This window comes from Adiantum capillus-veneris, chromosome 14, assembly GCF_014529385.1.
Source record: "Adiantum capillus-veneris isolate H3 chromosome 14, ASM1452938v2, whole genome shotgun sequence".
NCBI lineage: Eukaryota > Viridiplantae > Streptophyta > Polypodiopsida > Polypodiales > Pteridaceae > Adiantum > Adiantum capillus-veneris.
In genome coordinates, this window is record NC_140944.1 from 151,274,930 (window position 1) to 151,290,604 (window position 15,675).

The 15,675-nt window shown below is 44.7% G+C and overlaps 1 protein-coding gene across 4 annotated transcripts in view; it reads left to right on the forward strand.

Annotated features, from left to right (window-relative positions):
• The window catches only part of FANCM (DEAD/DEAH box RNA helicase family protein), a 207,891-nt gene that overhangs the window by 24,220 nt on the left and 167,996 nt on the right, over positions 1-15,675 (forward strand). For 3 of the 4 annotated variants that reach the window (XM_086529246.1, XM_086529244.1, XM_086529245.1), the window contains exons 2-3: positions 3,586-3,919; positions 4,237-4,380. In XM_086529246.1, the coding sequence (XP_086385372.1) occupies positions 3,616-3,919; positions 4,237-4,380 (448 nt within the window). In that variant the 5' untranslated portion in view covers positions 3,586-3,615. Of the gene's footprint in view, positions 1-3,585; positions 3,965-4,236; positions 4,381-15,675 lie in introns of those variants that run through there. The other variant, XM_086529247.1, reaches the window with a different exon arrangement.

The following is a 15,675-nucleotide window of genomic DNA, read 5'->3' on the forward strand; positions in this document are numbered from 1 at the left end:
CCATCGTTGTGCTATCTTCTACAAAGGTGGGTTAACTTGTGCTATCTTCTACAGAGGTGGGTTACAAAGCAGCTTGCTATACTGCTTGTGAGGCCATATGGCTACGGAGATTACTGGGAGAGTTGTGTTTTTCCCAGATTGCTACGGCTCGTCTTTTGTGCGACAATCAGAGTTGCATTGCTATTGCCAAGAACCCTATCTTTCATGCTTGGAAAAAGCACATTGAGGTGCAGTACCACTATGTTGGGGAGCCGGTTTTGTCTGAAGATCTTCATTTGGAGTATGTCCCTACAACGGACAATGTAGCAGACATCTTCACGAAGGCTGTACCTTAGTGGATTTGGCTTCTCACCTTCGACTCATCTTTGTTGTCTCAGCATCCGGTGCTGAGAGGGGGTGTTAGAGTTACACCACCGTTGCTTCGCCATTTTGTACGGCTAGTGATTGTCCTGGGTTAGCCACCCATCGCACATCATGTAGATTGCATGGGCGGACACTTTTAGCACGTGTCTGGCCGGTCATTTTCTGAGCCTGGTTGGGTGCACACTTTTTTAGCCATTTGGGCTTTTATGTTTTTTGCACCAGTTACACATTGTGCCCTATCCAACCTAACATTCCATAAATAGAATGGTTAGGGTCTGGTAGTCATACCTTGTGTATTGAGAGCATCATTTGCAGAGCACTTGTGTTCTCTCTCTCTCTCTCTCTCTCTCTCTCCAGTGTTCTCGGTGCGTGTGGCTCATACCCTCTCCGCTACTCACTCTCACAACAACAGCATTGGTTAGGCGGGTCAGGGGTTGGGCAACATTGGCATACATGTGAATGAACCGGTGATGATAGCCTGTATAGCCTACAAAGCTTTGAACACCCTTGGGCGTAAGAGAGGGAGGCAATCTCAGAATGGCCACTATCTTGTCAGGGTCAAGAGCCAAACCTTTAGCAGACACCACATGACCTATAGGCGTACCTTGAGTTACCAAAAAGTGGCATTTGTTAGGCTTGAGCTTCAGGCGTGCCTCCCGGCACTTGAGGAAGACTGCAGAGAGCTGAGCTAGATGCTCCTCCAAATTTTCCACTGATGTGGAACATTGAGCGCCATCTTTCAAATGGTAGCCAAGGCAAAGAGACTTGTATGGGCGATTGGGCGAGACGCATTGGCTTGGGAGGCTGGAGCACATCTTTGATGGGTGTTACGATGCTTATCATGAGCTATTGCATCTCAAAACACATATGGTTGCCACCACCCACTTTGCAAGACTTTTCAGTTGTGATATTGCCAGGATAGTATCCTCCAATGGAACCACTGCAAGCATTAGCCAGAGTGTTGGTGACCTTGGGTGGGAGACTCACATCGCTTCAAAACAGCATCAAATCTAGCGTAGTAGAGTTGATTCCTATTATTGTCAATGGTTTGCTCTTAAAAAGCGTGTCTCTTATTAAAGGGGTCAAATGGGAAGGAAATGCACCAATGGAGAGCAACAATAGGTCATAATGATACCCAGATGGGCCATCATCCACCTTGAAAACACCTGAGGTGTATAGAGTGATGCCCAAAACACTGGTCCAATAGTACAACTATGATGATACAATAGGAGGCATGCGATCTGTATGTAGGAATCCTCCTCAATTGCTCGACTCACTCCTTCACAATTAATGTCCCAATAAGCAAGGACGCCCTCTAAAATTACCACATCAAGAAATTGATATGCTGTAAGGTGCAACGGAATGAATGTTTGAACTTTGCTCAAGATGAGTGCTCCGAACTGTGCTCAAGGTTCCTTTCACTTACAGAAGGGAGAGCCTTCTGTTCCTTTAGTGAGAGAGTGCAATGGACACAAGCAAAGTGAATGGACAGCGTGAATGGAAGTGCATGAGACTGAGAGATAGATAGAGAAGAGAATACGACACCAGAGACGTTAAACCCTCCTCCAAAGGCCCCACTCTCTATGGCGAGAGCGGTCTACTTATGATTGCACAAATCTCTACAATGCTTGGACTTGCCGACGATGTCGACGACGAGACGGGCTGAAATCTGAAAATGCTAAGGGCTGAAATCTGCAAATCTTTATCTGCTGAATTCTGACTCTATGTTGGTGATGATGTCGATGACGACGGTACGACGAGGATGCGCTGAAAATGCAGATGCTGAAATCTGCGTTTTCCGGGCTGAAACTGTAAACCTTGCAGAAACTGACCGTGCGGCGAGGAACTGCTGCGGGAAGGTGAGATCTGCGAGGTTCGGGACTAAATCTGCGGTGTCTAAGGGCTGAAAACTGAAAACGCTGGTGGTTCTTGATGTTTCGTCACGATGATCTGCAAAAACGCTGAGGTTGTGCTGCAAACCGAAAACGCTAGGGCTGAAATTTGTCCTGCTGTCATCGGTGGTTCTACAAATGCAAAACGCTAGGCTGATCTGCTGTGTCGTGATGACGCCGGGGCTGATCTGCTGTGCACAAAACGCCAAGGCTGATCTGATGCAAAAACGCTAGGTCTTCTGTGGAGAAAACGCCAGAGTTGTCGTAGGGGTTGGTCTTGTTGAGAAGTTGCCTGTTGAGCAAGGTGCTCCTGTTGCCTCTTCTGCCAATTAGTGCTAGTCTAGGTTTGCTTATATACAAACTTACTCAATTTGCCCTACCTACTTTCCAACAAAAGTCACATAAAAATAATAAGTGGAAAATGTCAAAAATAGGGAAAATAGGCTAAATGCATTGGAAAATTCCCATGAAGGATTCTGATGGGAATGCTTATGATCATGCTGTGTGCAACTAGAGATATGCATGTAATCTAAGTGACTGGACATGTACGGTCTGCGAACAGACTCACAAAAGTGCCAGATCACTTCCTATTCTAGACTGACTTGACTGAACTGAACCCTGATCATGTTGTAGCTTGTCCATGGACACATAGGGTTGGATGTGTCACGTGACATATGCCATCTCGATTCTCAGCATAACTCTGCTAAGTGGCACTTTTACACCACATCATCAAAGAGTAATGCATGATTGAACTGCAAAATCAGAGATTCTGACCTCATAAATGGCTAGGAACAGGGGTCCTATCTGGAGCCACAACCTACCGGGCAGGCACCACATGGCTCAAGAGGCTGATACGGGTGCATCTGCCTCACATATGGCAGGGGGTCAGCCACAAAACAGTCCTCACTCCCTAATCTGCTCTTGGGAGAGTCCAAGCCACCCCTCTAGGATATAATTGTAAGGTTTGGTCTAGTAGGTTGTTTTGGCATTTTAGAGGTGTTCTAGATAATTTTCTCTCTCTTTCTTTTATCAAAGGCTGAAGAGCAGACCTTATCCACAAGTCTTCTCTTTGGTAAGGTAAGGAATGGTAAGACTAGATTGATCATTGGATAAAGGACCATGCGTCCAATGTAATACTCACTCTTGGACGATGTTCAGTGATGCACTGGTGAGTTTTACAATTGTCACATTTTTAGTTTTTTTTGTTCCCCTTTGCTGCAAGACAATGCTCCTCTACTTATAATCAAACTCATAGCTATTGATACATTCAGTTGGACGTTTTTGTCATATAGAGGAGGTGCAGACGAATATCTTTGTTTTATGTTATCAGGGTTTTGACTGGGAGGCAGCAGCAGCCGCTATGGAAAATATCTCACTTTTAGAGGATCGACCAAGGTGTGAAAGCAATGCTAGTGCCCTCAAGGAAATTTCTTGCCAAAATGCTCAAAATGTTAGACGTGGTCTTCCAATGCCACCTACAATTCACCCCAAGATGCAGCAAAAGACTCTTTTGAGCTTTATTCAAAGATCAAATCAGCAGCCAAATTTTCCAGAAAGAATCAATGAGCTCCCAGTAAACAGCGCAGAGCAGACTTCAGATGATATACCAAACGCAGATGGACCGCATATTGATGTGGAGGCAGCCAGAACATGGGTCTATCCAGGTTGAAGAAGGCAGTCAAAGTTTGGAACAGTCTACCATTGTGCATGTGTGTGGCACCAAAAGATTCTTTTTGCACCTCAATCTTTTACATTCCCCACTTATTCATCCAGGCATGATAACACACAAATAGTTTTGCACGTTCATTTCAACACAATCCTCACGTGGCATTTCAGTTTTACATAAAGTCTTTCTGCTTGTGTTCATTGATTACTGAAAAATTTGGATTATTGTTTCAGCTAGGGTTTTGTTTCCCCATTTCTACTGCTTTGGAAATTTTAACGCTTGATTTTGTTTCAACAATTCAAAATGTATTTGCAGTCAATGTGCCAATGAGAGATTATCAATACTCTATCGTTCAAACTGCTCTGTTTTCGAACACTTTAGTCTCTTTGCCAACGGGACTAGGAAAAACTTTGATTGCAGCTGTGGTTATGTACAATTTTTTCCGCTGGTTTCCTGCAGGTACAATTTGGCTGTTTCATGAATGTTTTGATCTTATGAGATTTCCAAGTTGCCTTATTGGATTTTAGAAAGTTTAACAATAGGGAATAAGCAATTTTTGTTTTACTGTGCATACAAAATTTAGGGAAGTAGCTGATTGTCACCTGTAGATTCGTACTCTCTTCATGATGTTTTGATGCCAAGGAGAGCTACAAGGAATTGATAGGTTGTAACAGAAGAATAAAGTTTAGTGTTTTACATGTTCTGGACCACCAGAGCAACACTCTTCAAATGATAGAATGTACAAAGGTAGAAGTGATGATATTTACCGGGTGGTAAATCAGTTGCAGGTCTTGTGTAGATGAATAAAGATGGTTGGACATTGTCAGAGCTTGGACATTAAGATTATTATTGGGGTAAGAGCTGAGCTAGTTAGCAGACGGAAACATTGGCATTGTTGTATATGAAGCCTGTTCTTATAATGTTACCACATTGTGCATGCAAAAATGCATGAGAGAGAGGATGTCCCAAGAGCATTAACTCAATAACTCAGGAGAATGCTTGTACAATTGGATGAATGAGAAAGAGAGGGAAGGGGTCACCTTTATACTAGTAAAGGTGACCTAGAGGCATGCAAAATGGGGGCCCCTAAACTGGGTCCGGTGTTGGGGCTAGAGAGAGCGACCAACTAATAAATGTTCCACCTCATCTAAAAATGGGGCAACTACACCAAAAAAAGGTCAAGTGACTAATAAAAGGTCTAGGAAATAATAATAGGCAAGAAATGTATAATGCATGGCCACTGTGGCCAAACAACCATGATATGCGACCTAGGATGCTTCTATCTGGTGATGAAACATCTCCTCTTTGGTGCCAGATGGTCCAACTCTTCATTGCCACATAAGACAATCTAGTCTAGGTTGGCTGGTGAGAGTATTTACAAGATTGTCAATGGTGGGGCTTTCAACAATAATGTGCTTAGTTCGGCCCCAAACAACAAGATCATGTCTAAAGCAATAGCACTTTGGGAATATAAATAAATAGTGGTAGCAAACGAAGGTGCAATGGGAAGATGATCGAAAATTTCCCGAAACTATAAAGCATCAGTGGTAGTGTCAAGATAATTCCAATACTTAGCTTTAGTGGAAGAAGGCGTTTTGTCTTGACATTTCCATAATATGAGATTGTTGAGATGATGTCCCAAAACCACCTATCCTCTCACTTTTGGCCTACAGCCTCAAAACTCTTGCGGAGTAGGAGGTGCAAGCACCACGAGAGAAGTCTCATTAGGAAAAAGAGAGAGAAGAGGAATAGCCATTTGCAATGTACCTTTCTAAAATAGTCCATGAAAGTGCTATGGAGCGCGGATATAGTGTGTGGATTCTCAATGATAGGCCACACTCTTGCATTGCTCAAGAGAAATTGCATAAAAATAGACCAATTCCGATCATTATGAGGGGTCAATTTTTGAGTATCCAACAGAGCTAGGAGTTGTAGAGATTGAGAGAATGGATTGAATGAAGTCGGTATAGAAAAGGTGGTAGTAGTATAAGCATTATCGAGAGAAGGGTGAGAGAAAAATGGAAACTGATGTCGGTGTAGAAAAAGTGGTAGTATAAGCATTATCGAGAGAAGGGTAAGAGAAAATAGAATCTGATGCACCTTTTGCCTTGACTGTAGTTGGTGGTAAAGTTGTCATTGGAACTGTATGAAGAGGCACTGTTGTATCTTCCATGGGTTTAGTACTACTGAAAGCACCAAACAATATAGGATCTATGCCCAAAGGAGTAGAGGAGTCTCCTCTTACATAAGAGGGAGCACCTTGTGTGGTGCCAAATATAGTATCCTTATGAGAGCCGTATGTACCCGATAATGGTGAATCTGATGGAAGTCGTATACATTTCAATACAAATGGTAGGAGGGGGCTAAGTGCTCTTGTGCGGTCTTCAGATAACCTCTCTTTTTCTCAGTCAGACCGTAGAGTAGGAGGGGCGAATTTATCCATGATAGATCGCTTTCAAGCTAGTGATCACATCTGTAGCATGGGTGGTTCAATATGCATTTTGGCAAGGACTGCCTTTTCAGACCATGCGCCTGCGATTCTTACCTTGTCAGAATCCAGACAGCAAGAGAGTGGCAATCTCATGCTTTGCATTCCAGAGAGGATCCTTTTGGATATAGAGCTCAGAGAGAAGGTTGCTGCGATGATTTGCTGATCACAACTTTAATGGAAAGCTTGCCTTCTCCCTTGTCTCATGTAGCGCGATGATTTGCTCTCGTGCATCTCTTGCACATATGTTAATGCCCCGCTAGTTGGGCTTCTTAGATGACCATGTACAGTTCTGGGGGTTTTATGCGCATTTGCCAAGGCAAGAGCCTTTTGTTCAGGAACTAAAATAGCTAATTGTTGATCCCCCATAGGTATGCACAGTTCCATCACCACAGATTGCGAAAACAGAGAGTTTTCTCGTTTGAAAACTCGTCCAATTCACAATGGAATTGCTTGATTGCGTGCGGGAGCTTGTGAGACATGCGTAGATGTGTTTGCTCTGCTCAAAATGATGCAAGCCTTGCCTGCTTGCTTAAGCTCGAGCTCCATAGGTGCCCTTCTTTCTTCAACGACTATGCGTTGAGCTTCGCGTGCTTGTTCACGCTCAAGCTCCATAGCTGCCCTTCGTTCTTCACGATCTCTATCCATGGCGACACGTTGAGCCTCCTGTTGTAGCATCATTTCCATCATCGACTTGACGAAAGTCTCCACAGGGCTTGGTACAATCTGTGGCGTAGATGGGGATGGGGGAGGATCGGGGAACAATCCTCCTGGTGTAGAAACATCGTCTCCTCCAACTCCACTTTCATCACCTTTACGCAAAGTATCCATTCCTCTTCGAGTGATGTCACGTGCGCACTTCACTTGCGCCACGTGGACACGCTTTTGCCATAGTCTAGCGTCAATCTTAGCGTAGGACTGAGCGTGGCACTTTGTGAGCCTCTAGTAGGATGTGCATGTCCAGGCTGGTCACACTTGCATACCCTTTCTTGCACAAGAACAATCATTTCATCATGCAGGCATTTTCACGCGTGAACCACCTCTTATAGGTCATTTTATTAAAAATGACTTTTGGAATTTCTTTTGTAAGTTTGTTGGGAAGCTTGTTGCCCTACCCAGCATATAATTCCTATAAATGAAACCCATTGGGCACTCAGTAGAAGCAAAAGAAGCAGGGACACAAGGAGGCAGGCACCCAGCAGTCAGGCAGCACATTAGTAGGAGCCCTAGTGTTTTCTCAAGAAGAAGAAGATCAGCGTTTTCAGCCACTACCACTAGCGATTTCAGTTTTCAGATTTAGCCTCGCGAGAACCCGCTCCCACTCGATTGCAGATCCTCGCCAGATTCCCTGTTGAGTACCAGATCAGCCTAGCGTTTTCAGAATTCAGCAGATCAGCCTAGTGTTTTCAGATTTCAGCCAGATCAGCCAGCGTTTTTGCATTTTAGCCCTAGCCCGGCGAAGCAGTAGCAGATCCAAGCCGCACTACGGCCATTGTAGCAGATCCCCAGCAGAGCATCTAGCATTTTCAGTTTTCAGCCTTGACGCCGTCGTCATCGACACTATCATCGTTGTCGACATCATCATCGTCATTGAAGTCCCTATCTTGACGACGACACCTTCGTCATCGTCATTGTAGTCCTGAACTTGACGACGACACCATCGTCGTCATCGTCACAGTCACCATTGTCGTCGCCGTTGACATTATCGTCGTCGACATAGACCAACAGTACCCGTCGTCGACTTCACCGTCTTCGAAATAGAACCATCCTCGACTTCATCGTCTTCGACACAGTACCGTCGTCGACTTCATCGTCATTGACAAAGACCCTTAGTACCTCGTCGTCGACCTCTCTGTCTTCGAAATTGACCTCGTCGTCGACCTCTCCGTCTTCGACATAGAACCCGCAGTACCCGTCGTCGACATCATCGTCTTCGACATAGAACCTCAGTACCCCTTCATTGCCTCAGTACCCAGCATCAGTAGTGTCAGTATCCATTAGCATCAACATCTCAACATTTAGTCATTGTATCAGCATTGTGCAAGAATAAAGAAAGTACTTGCTCTGGCAATAGACCAAGGGGGCCCTTGAGGGTTGGGACCGGACATCCCTGTGTCATGTCTTTACTCTCCCTTGTCTCTCTCTATTCAGTTCAGTTCAGTTCTTTCAAGTGAAGTAAAGTGTCCCTTGTATTTGTGTGCGGAGTACTAGATCCGAGCAAATCTTTATTCTCTTCCTCTGCACTTGACAAGTGATGACCATGCACTGAGTTCTTGGGTTCTTGGGGTTCTTGTTAGGTGCAGCAGAATGAATGTTTGCGCTTTGCTCAAGATGAGTGCTCCGGACTGTGCTCAAGGTTCCTTTTTTTCTTATGGAAGGGAGAGCCTTCCGTTCTTAATGAGAGAATGCTATGATCACAAACAACGTGAATGGACACTGTGCATGCAAGTGTATGAGACTCAGAGATGGAGAGAGAAGAGAAATACGACACCAGAGACGTAAAACCCTCCTCCGAAGGCCCCACTCTCGTCGGCGAGAGTGGTCTACTTATGATTGCACAAACTGGTACAACTAAATGCATGTGATTGATGCAAGTTTAGGCTGTCGGCGATGACGACGGGGATGACAAGACCGACCTAAGGGCTGAAATCTGCAATCTTTTATCTGCTGTCCAAAAACGCTATGGGTTGAAATCTGCAAATGTTATATCTACTGATTCTGACTCTATGGACGATGTCGATGACGACGGTACCACGACGACGTGCTGAAAACGCAGATGCTGAAATATGCGTTTTCCGGGCTGAATCTGCAAACTTCGCGGGATCTAACCGTGTGGCGAGGATCTGTTGCGGGAAGGTGAGATCTGCGAGGTTTGGGGGTTCTACTGCGGGTACTAACTGCTAAAACTTGGTTGATTTTGTCGCGAAGATCTGCAAATACGCCGAGGTGATTGGCAGATGCAAAAATGCTAGTGCTCAAAAATCTTCTGTTGTCGCCGGATGGCCTGCAATTTCAAAAACTCTAGGCTGATCTGCTGCAAAAACGCCAAGGCCTATCTGCTGCAGAAAACGCTAGCTTGGTCTTGATGGTTGGAAACGCTATGGGATCTTGCCGGTCTTGTTGAGAAGGTGCCTGTTGAGCTTGACTCCTGTTGCCTCTTCTGCCATTTAGTGCTAGTCTAGGTTTGCTTATATACAAACTTACTCAATTTGCCCGACCTACTTTCCAACAAAAGTCACTTGAAAATAATAAGTGAAAAATGTCAAAAATAGAGAAAATAGGCTAAATGCACTGGAAAATTCCCCTGAAGGATTCTGATGGATTCTTATGGGAATGCTTACGATCATGCTGTGTGCAACCAGAGGATATGCATCTATACTAAGTGACTGGGCATGCACGGTCTACGAATAGACTCACAAAAGTGCGAGACCACTTCTAATCTAGATTGACTTGATTGAACTGAACCCTTGTCGTGCTGTAGCTTGTCCACAGACACATAGGGTTGGATGTGTCATGTGACATCCCCTCCTTTTGAAAGTGAGGTACTGGTACCGAACTGTATGTCGTCGAGGGAGATCGCCAATAGCATCCGGAATCTTGGAAGGGACTCTTCGCCGGCCCACTCTGATGTGTGGGTCGTGCGGTACTTGAACTTCATAAAGGTCTGTAACGCTTGCTTCTTTGGGCCGCGCCGAAAGCGACAAAGTCTTTTGTGGCTCCTTGAACCTTCGATGCTTCAACTTCGTCGAGAATCATGCTGCTTTCTTCTTCAAGAATCTCCATTGCTGAAAATTCCTGAAACCATTTCCAACACAAAACCATGAACAGACCCATTCTATGTAAAGTGAATGGAAAAAATCTTGTCTTCCTCAAAGGCTTTGCATGCAATGTAGATGAACAAAGAGACAGAGTGCCAAACCGTTCATCACACACACGCAAACAATGAGATCGAATCTTTCTCTTCTGATCTAGAGCAATCAACTGTGGCAATTCACAACGGAAATGCCCATGCTTGGTGCTCATACTTTCATGTGCTCTTTCTACAAATGTGTCATGCCAAGGAAGAGACATGGAATGTGACTTCCTTACATACATACTTTTCAGCTTTTTATGAACAATCCGCATACATTTGTGCTCATTCATGACTGAAACGTGCTCAACGTACAATATGTCATGCCTAGGAAAAGGGATCACATAAAGACGTTGATTAAAATACAGGAAATGATCACAAATGAAACACTCGAACAATGCGTGCGTATCAATCATGCGAACACATAATACTTCCTGTGAGGGTTCTTTGGACCTAGGCTTGAGAGCCCAGATCGGTTCTACCTGAATGATCGAATCGTCCTGTGGGGGTTCTTTGGACCTTGACTCGAAAGCCAAGATTGGTTCTTCATGATTGATCGAATCCACAACGAGGTTATCTTCGCTAGAAAAAGCATCCACTAACACATCATCCTTGTGAACAATCACATCATCTTCATGCTTGTGAGAAATCACATCTTGATCATGCAAATCATCATGCTTGTGAGAAATCACATCTTGATCATGCAAATCATCATGCTTGTCATTGGCATCCAAATCATCATGCTTAGCAATATCATTAAAATCATCATGCTTATCTTTGTCATCCAAATCATCATGCTTGTCATTCAAATCATCATGCTCATCATTATCATTCAATTCATCATGCTTCTCATAATCATGCAAATCCTGTGTGTCATGCTTTGGAGAAGAAGAGACTGAGAGAGTCTCCTTTTCCCGAATCTCTTGCATCTGTGCCTGCACTTGAGAAAAGAGTCGCAACATCTCTTGCATTCTTGCTTTGGTCTCGCGATCAAATCTTGCTTGACTTTCTTTTTCTTTCAAGTCGTACTTACGCTGTATGGCTGTCACTTCTTCTTCGTAGTCACGATCTATGGTCGCCATTTCTTCTTCGTAGGCCTTTCTTTCTGCTTCTCTTTCTTGGTCCAACTCCTCCATAGGAGTTAGCGCAATCCTTGACATAGATGGGGAAGGGATAGGGTCGGAAAAACCTCTTGGTGGGGAAAATTCTTCTTCGTCTCTCTCATGCTCATCACCTCCAACCGAAGTATCCATTCCGCTTCGAGTGATGACCATCCACTGAAGTCGTCGGTTCTTGTGGGTGTCTTGTGGTCTTGGGTGCTCAAGTTCACAAGGAACTTGGGTTCTTGAGGGTCTTGGGCTCTTAAGTTCACGAGGAACGTTGGTTCTTGGGGTTCTTGAGGGTCTTGAGGTTCTTGAGGTTTCCTTTCGCTTGCAAACCGTGTTTGAGAAGGATCTTCTCTTCATACTCCTTTCTGCGGGTGCACCCCTTGGTGGCCTTGCGCTCACACCAAGGTTACTTTTTCCCACCTCACGTCGATTGGCCGGCCGATAAGTGCACGGTCTGCTCTCAATGAGTGAAAAGAGGCACAACAGGAGGCTGGACAAGCCCTTCTTTCTTGGGATTCCTGTCAGTCTTCAAAAACACGATTAGGAATCGACACGCCCAAGCGAACTTGGGTTCGTGCGACTGCAAAATAATTCTTGTGATTCTTGTGGTTCTTTCCTCGAGTGATACAGAACATTGCCAAAGCTCTGATACCAATGTTAGGTGCAGCGGAGTGAATGTTTGCGCTTTGCTCAAGATGAGTGCTCCTGATTGTGCTCAAGGTTCCTTTGGTTCTTATGGAAGGGAGAGCCTTCCGTTCTTAATGAGAGAATGCTATGATCACAAAGAAAGTGAATGGACACTGTGTGTGCAAGTGTATGAGACTGAGAGATAGAGAGAGAAGAGAAATACGACACGAGAGACGTTGTAAAAGCCTCCTCGGAAGGCCCCACTCTTGTCGGCGAGAGTGGTCTACTTATGATTGCACAAACTGGTACAACTGAATGCATGTGACTGATGCAAGTCTAGGTTATGTTGGCGATGACGACGGGGATGACGAGACCGACCTAAGGGCTGAAATCTGCAATCTTTTATTTGTTGTCCAAAAACGCTATTGGCTGAAATCTGCAAATGTTCTATCTGTTGAATTCTGACTCTATGTCGGTGACGATGTCGATGACGACGGTACAACGACGACGCGCTGAAAACGCAGATGCTGAAATCTGCGTTTTTCGGGTTGAATCTGCAAACTTCGCGGGATCTAACCGTGCGCCGAGGATCTATTGCGGGAAGGTGAGATCTGCGAGGTTTGGGGGTTCTACTGTGGGTACTAACTGCTGAAACTTGGTTGATTCTGTCGCGAAAATCTGCAAATACGCCGAGGTGACTGGCGGATGCAAAAACGCTAGGGCTGAAAAATTATCTGTTGTTGCCGGATGGCCTGCAATTTCAAAAACTCTAGGCTGATCAGTTGTCTGCAAAAACGCCAGCTGATTTGGGAATTTTGTAATCGCTAGATGATCTGCTGTAAAAACGCCAAGGCCTATCTGCTGCAGAAAACGCTAGCTTGGTCTTGATGGCTGGAAACGCTACGGGATCTTGCCGGTCTTGCTGAGAAGGTGCCTATTGAGCTTGGCTCCTGTTGCCTCTTCTGCCATTTAGTGCTAGTTTAGGTTTGCTTATATACAAACTTACTCAATTTGCCCTAACTACTTTCCAACAAAAGTCACTTGAAAATAATAAGTGAAAAATGTCAAAAATAGGGAAAATAGGCTAAATGCATTGGAAAATTCCCCTGAAGGATTCTGATGGGAATGCTTATGATCATGCTGTGTGTAACCAGAGGATATGCATTTATACTAGGTGACTGGGCATGCACGGTCTACGAATAGACTCACAAAAGTGCGAGATCACTTCTAATCTAGACTAACTTGATTGAATTGAACCCTTGTCGTGCTGTAGCTTGTCCACGGACACATAGGGTTGGATGTGTCAAGTGACACTTCTTGAGGTTCTTGGGTGCTTGAGGTTCTTGTGCTCTTGGCTTCTTGGGTACTTGGGGTCTTGGCTTGCAATCTACGTTTAAGAAGGCTTTACTCTTACCAAAGCTCAACTTCGTCCTACGGGTGCACCCCTTGGCGGCCTTGCGCTCACACCAAGGTTGCTTTTTCCCACCTCACGTCGATTGGCCTATCGCTAAGTGCAAGGTTCGCTCTCAACGAGTGGAAAAGAGGAACGAGGGGAGGTTGAACAAGCCCTTCTTTCTTAAGTTACTTGCCACTCTTCAAAAACACAGATTATGGATCAACACGCTCAAATGGTCTTGGGTTAAGTGCGATCACAAGAAGCGAATTATCTTTAATTTGGTTCTTTGTGTTTCTTTCCTTGAGTGATCATACCGAACATTGCCAAAGAACTGTGATACCAATGTAATGTGCAGCGGAAGTGAATGATGGTGTAAGCTCAGGATGAGTGATCAGTGAGTGCTCAAGGTTCCTTTTACTTAGAGGAAGGCAGAGCCTTCCCTAAAAAAGTGAGAGAATGTGCAATGACCAAAACAAGAGAGGGAGTGGAAAGCTATGAATGAATAGTGCTGAGAGTGCTAGAGAGAGAGAGAAAAGAGACGGCACAAGATGGGGTCCCAAACCCCTCTCCAAGGCCCCCCCCCTTTTTGCTAGAGAGGTATTTGCTTTAGATTGCACAAGTCTGGTACAATGGTTCTTAATGCTGTGGTACTTGACGACGACGATGATGATGTCAATGACGACGACGATGATGACGGTGTCAGCGATGTGGTCGAGGCTAACGGTTGAATCTACTGAAAAATGAAAACGCTAGGGATGCTGGTGGGATCTGATTCATGCGGCGAAGCTAAGGGGCTGATCTGTAGCCAGGGTGACGATGAAGGATGAAAACTGAAAAACGTTGGTAGAGCTGCGGGCTGAAAACTGAAAACGCTGATCTTGGAATACCTATTTGCCAATATCCTCGTTTCAGAAGGCCAGTTTGAAGGACCAGATTGAGCGGTTTTGTTGTGGATTGCCAAAAGAGATTCGATGGTATTGTCTGCAAGAGAAGCCTGACTCCATTCAAAGACTTATAAGTTATGGGCATGCCAAGCAAGAGAACTTGGGTTACGCGCGACCATAACAAGCAAAAAAAATTATGTGGTTCTTTCCTTGAGTGATATAGAACACTGCCAAAGCTTTGATACCAATGTAAGGTGCAGTGGAATGAATGTTGAACTTTGCTCAAGATGAGTGCTCCGAACTGTGCTCAAGGGTTCCTTTTACTTACGGAAGGGAGAGCCTTCCGTTCTTTAATGAGAGAGTGCAATGGACACAAACAAAGTGAATGGACACTGTGCGTGAAGGTACATGAGACTTGAGAGATAGAGAGAGAAGAGAATACGACCTCTGCTGCAAGAAACGTGATCTCTCTTCCCAGAAACGGCGTTTCAGCGTTTCTCAGCCCAGCGAACGTTTCCCACCTTTGGAAATGCCTTTGAAACGGATTCAAATTTAGGCGACCTTTTTTAAATGCCACGTGGCTTAATTTTGGGGAAAATTGACTTGCGTGGCTTATGTTTAACTGAGAACGACGCCGTGGCCTGAAATTGACCTGCGTGGCCTGGGCCGTACCACAAACGGGCTGAAATTGCACTTGGCTTGGGTGATTCCACGCAAGGTAGAGCGTTTCCAGAATTGGGGAAGAGAGAGAGAGAAATGAAATGTTATATTAACGTCTTCAAAAGGCCAAAGTGACCTACGAGACCAGAAAGTTACAATGCGGTGTATCTGATACAAAGTCAGATCAACAAAATAAATTAAACTAGGATAACAAAATATAAATACTGCGGGACCCTAAACTAAGCAGTACAATGTGAAGACAATATGGGAGGGGAGTAGAGATCCATCTTCATCTGCACTCTGGACGACGAAAGAGTATGGCTTGAATCCTTTGCTGTAGCCTCCTTCGAAACTGTGTAGCTCCTCTTCTCCATCGGGGTCGTCTAGATCACCCTAGCTCCAATGCTCGGTCTATGAGAATGCCAGTAGTGCGCGTAGACCTCTCCACCATTGGCTGCTCCTCTGTCTGTTCTTCTGGGTGTACAATATCTAGTGTAAAGAAATCTGTGATCTGTCTCTGGGGATGTTTCTCTTCATCTCTCCTCAGTAAAGTTTCTCTATGCCTGTGTAACTCAAGTAGATATAGCCCAAGACATCTTTGATCCTCATAACTCATGACCCTAGATAGAGGCCCAAAACCTTCTTTGAATAGACAATGAAAACGGCCTCGTATCTCATAGTACACTGTGCAATGACATATGTAATGTACTTCTATCTCTGGTTCTAGATGGCATAAGCGG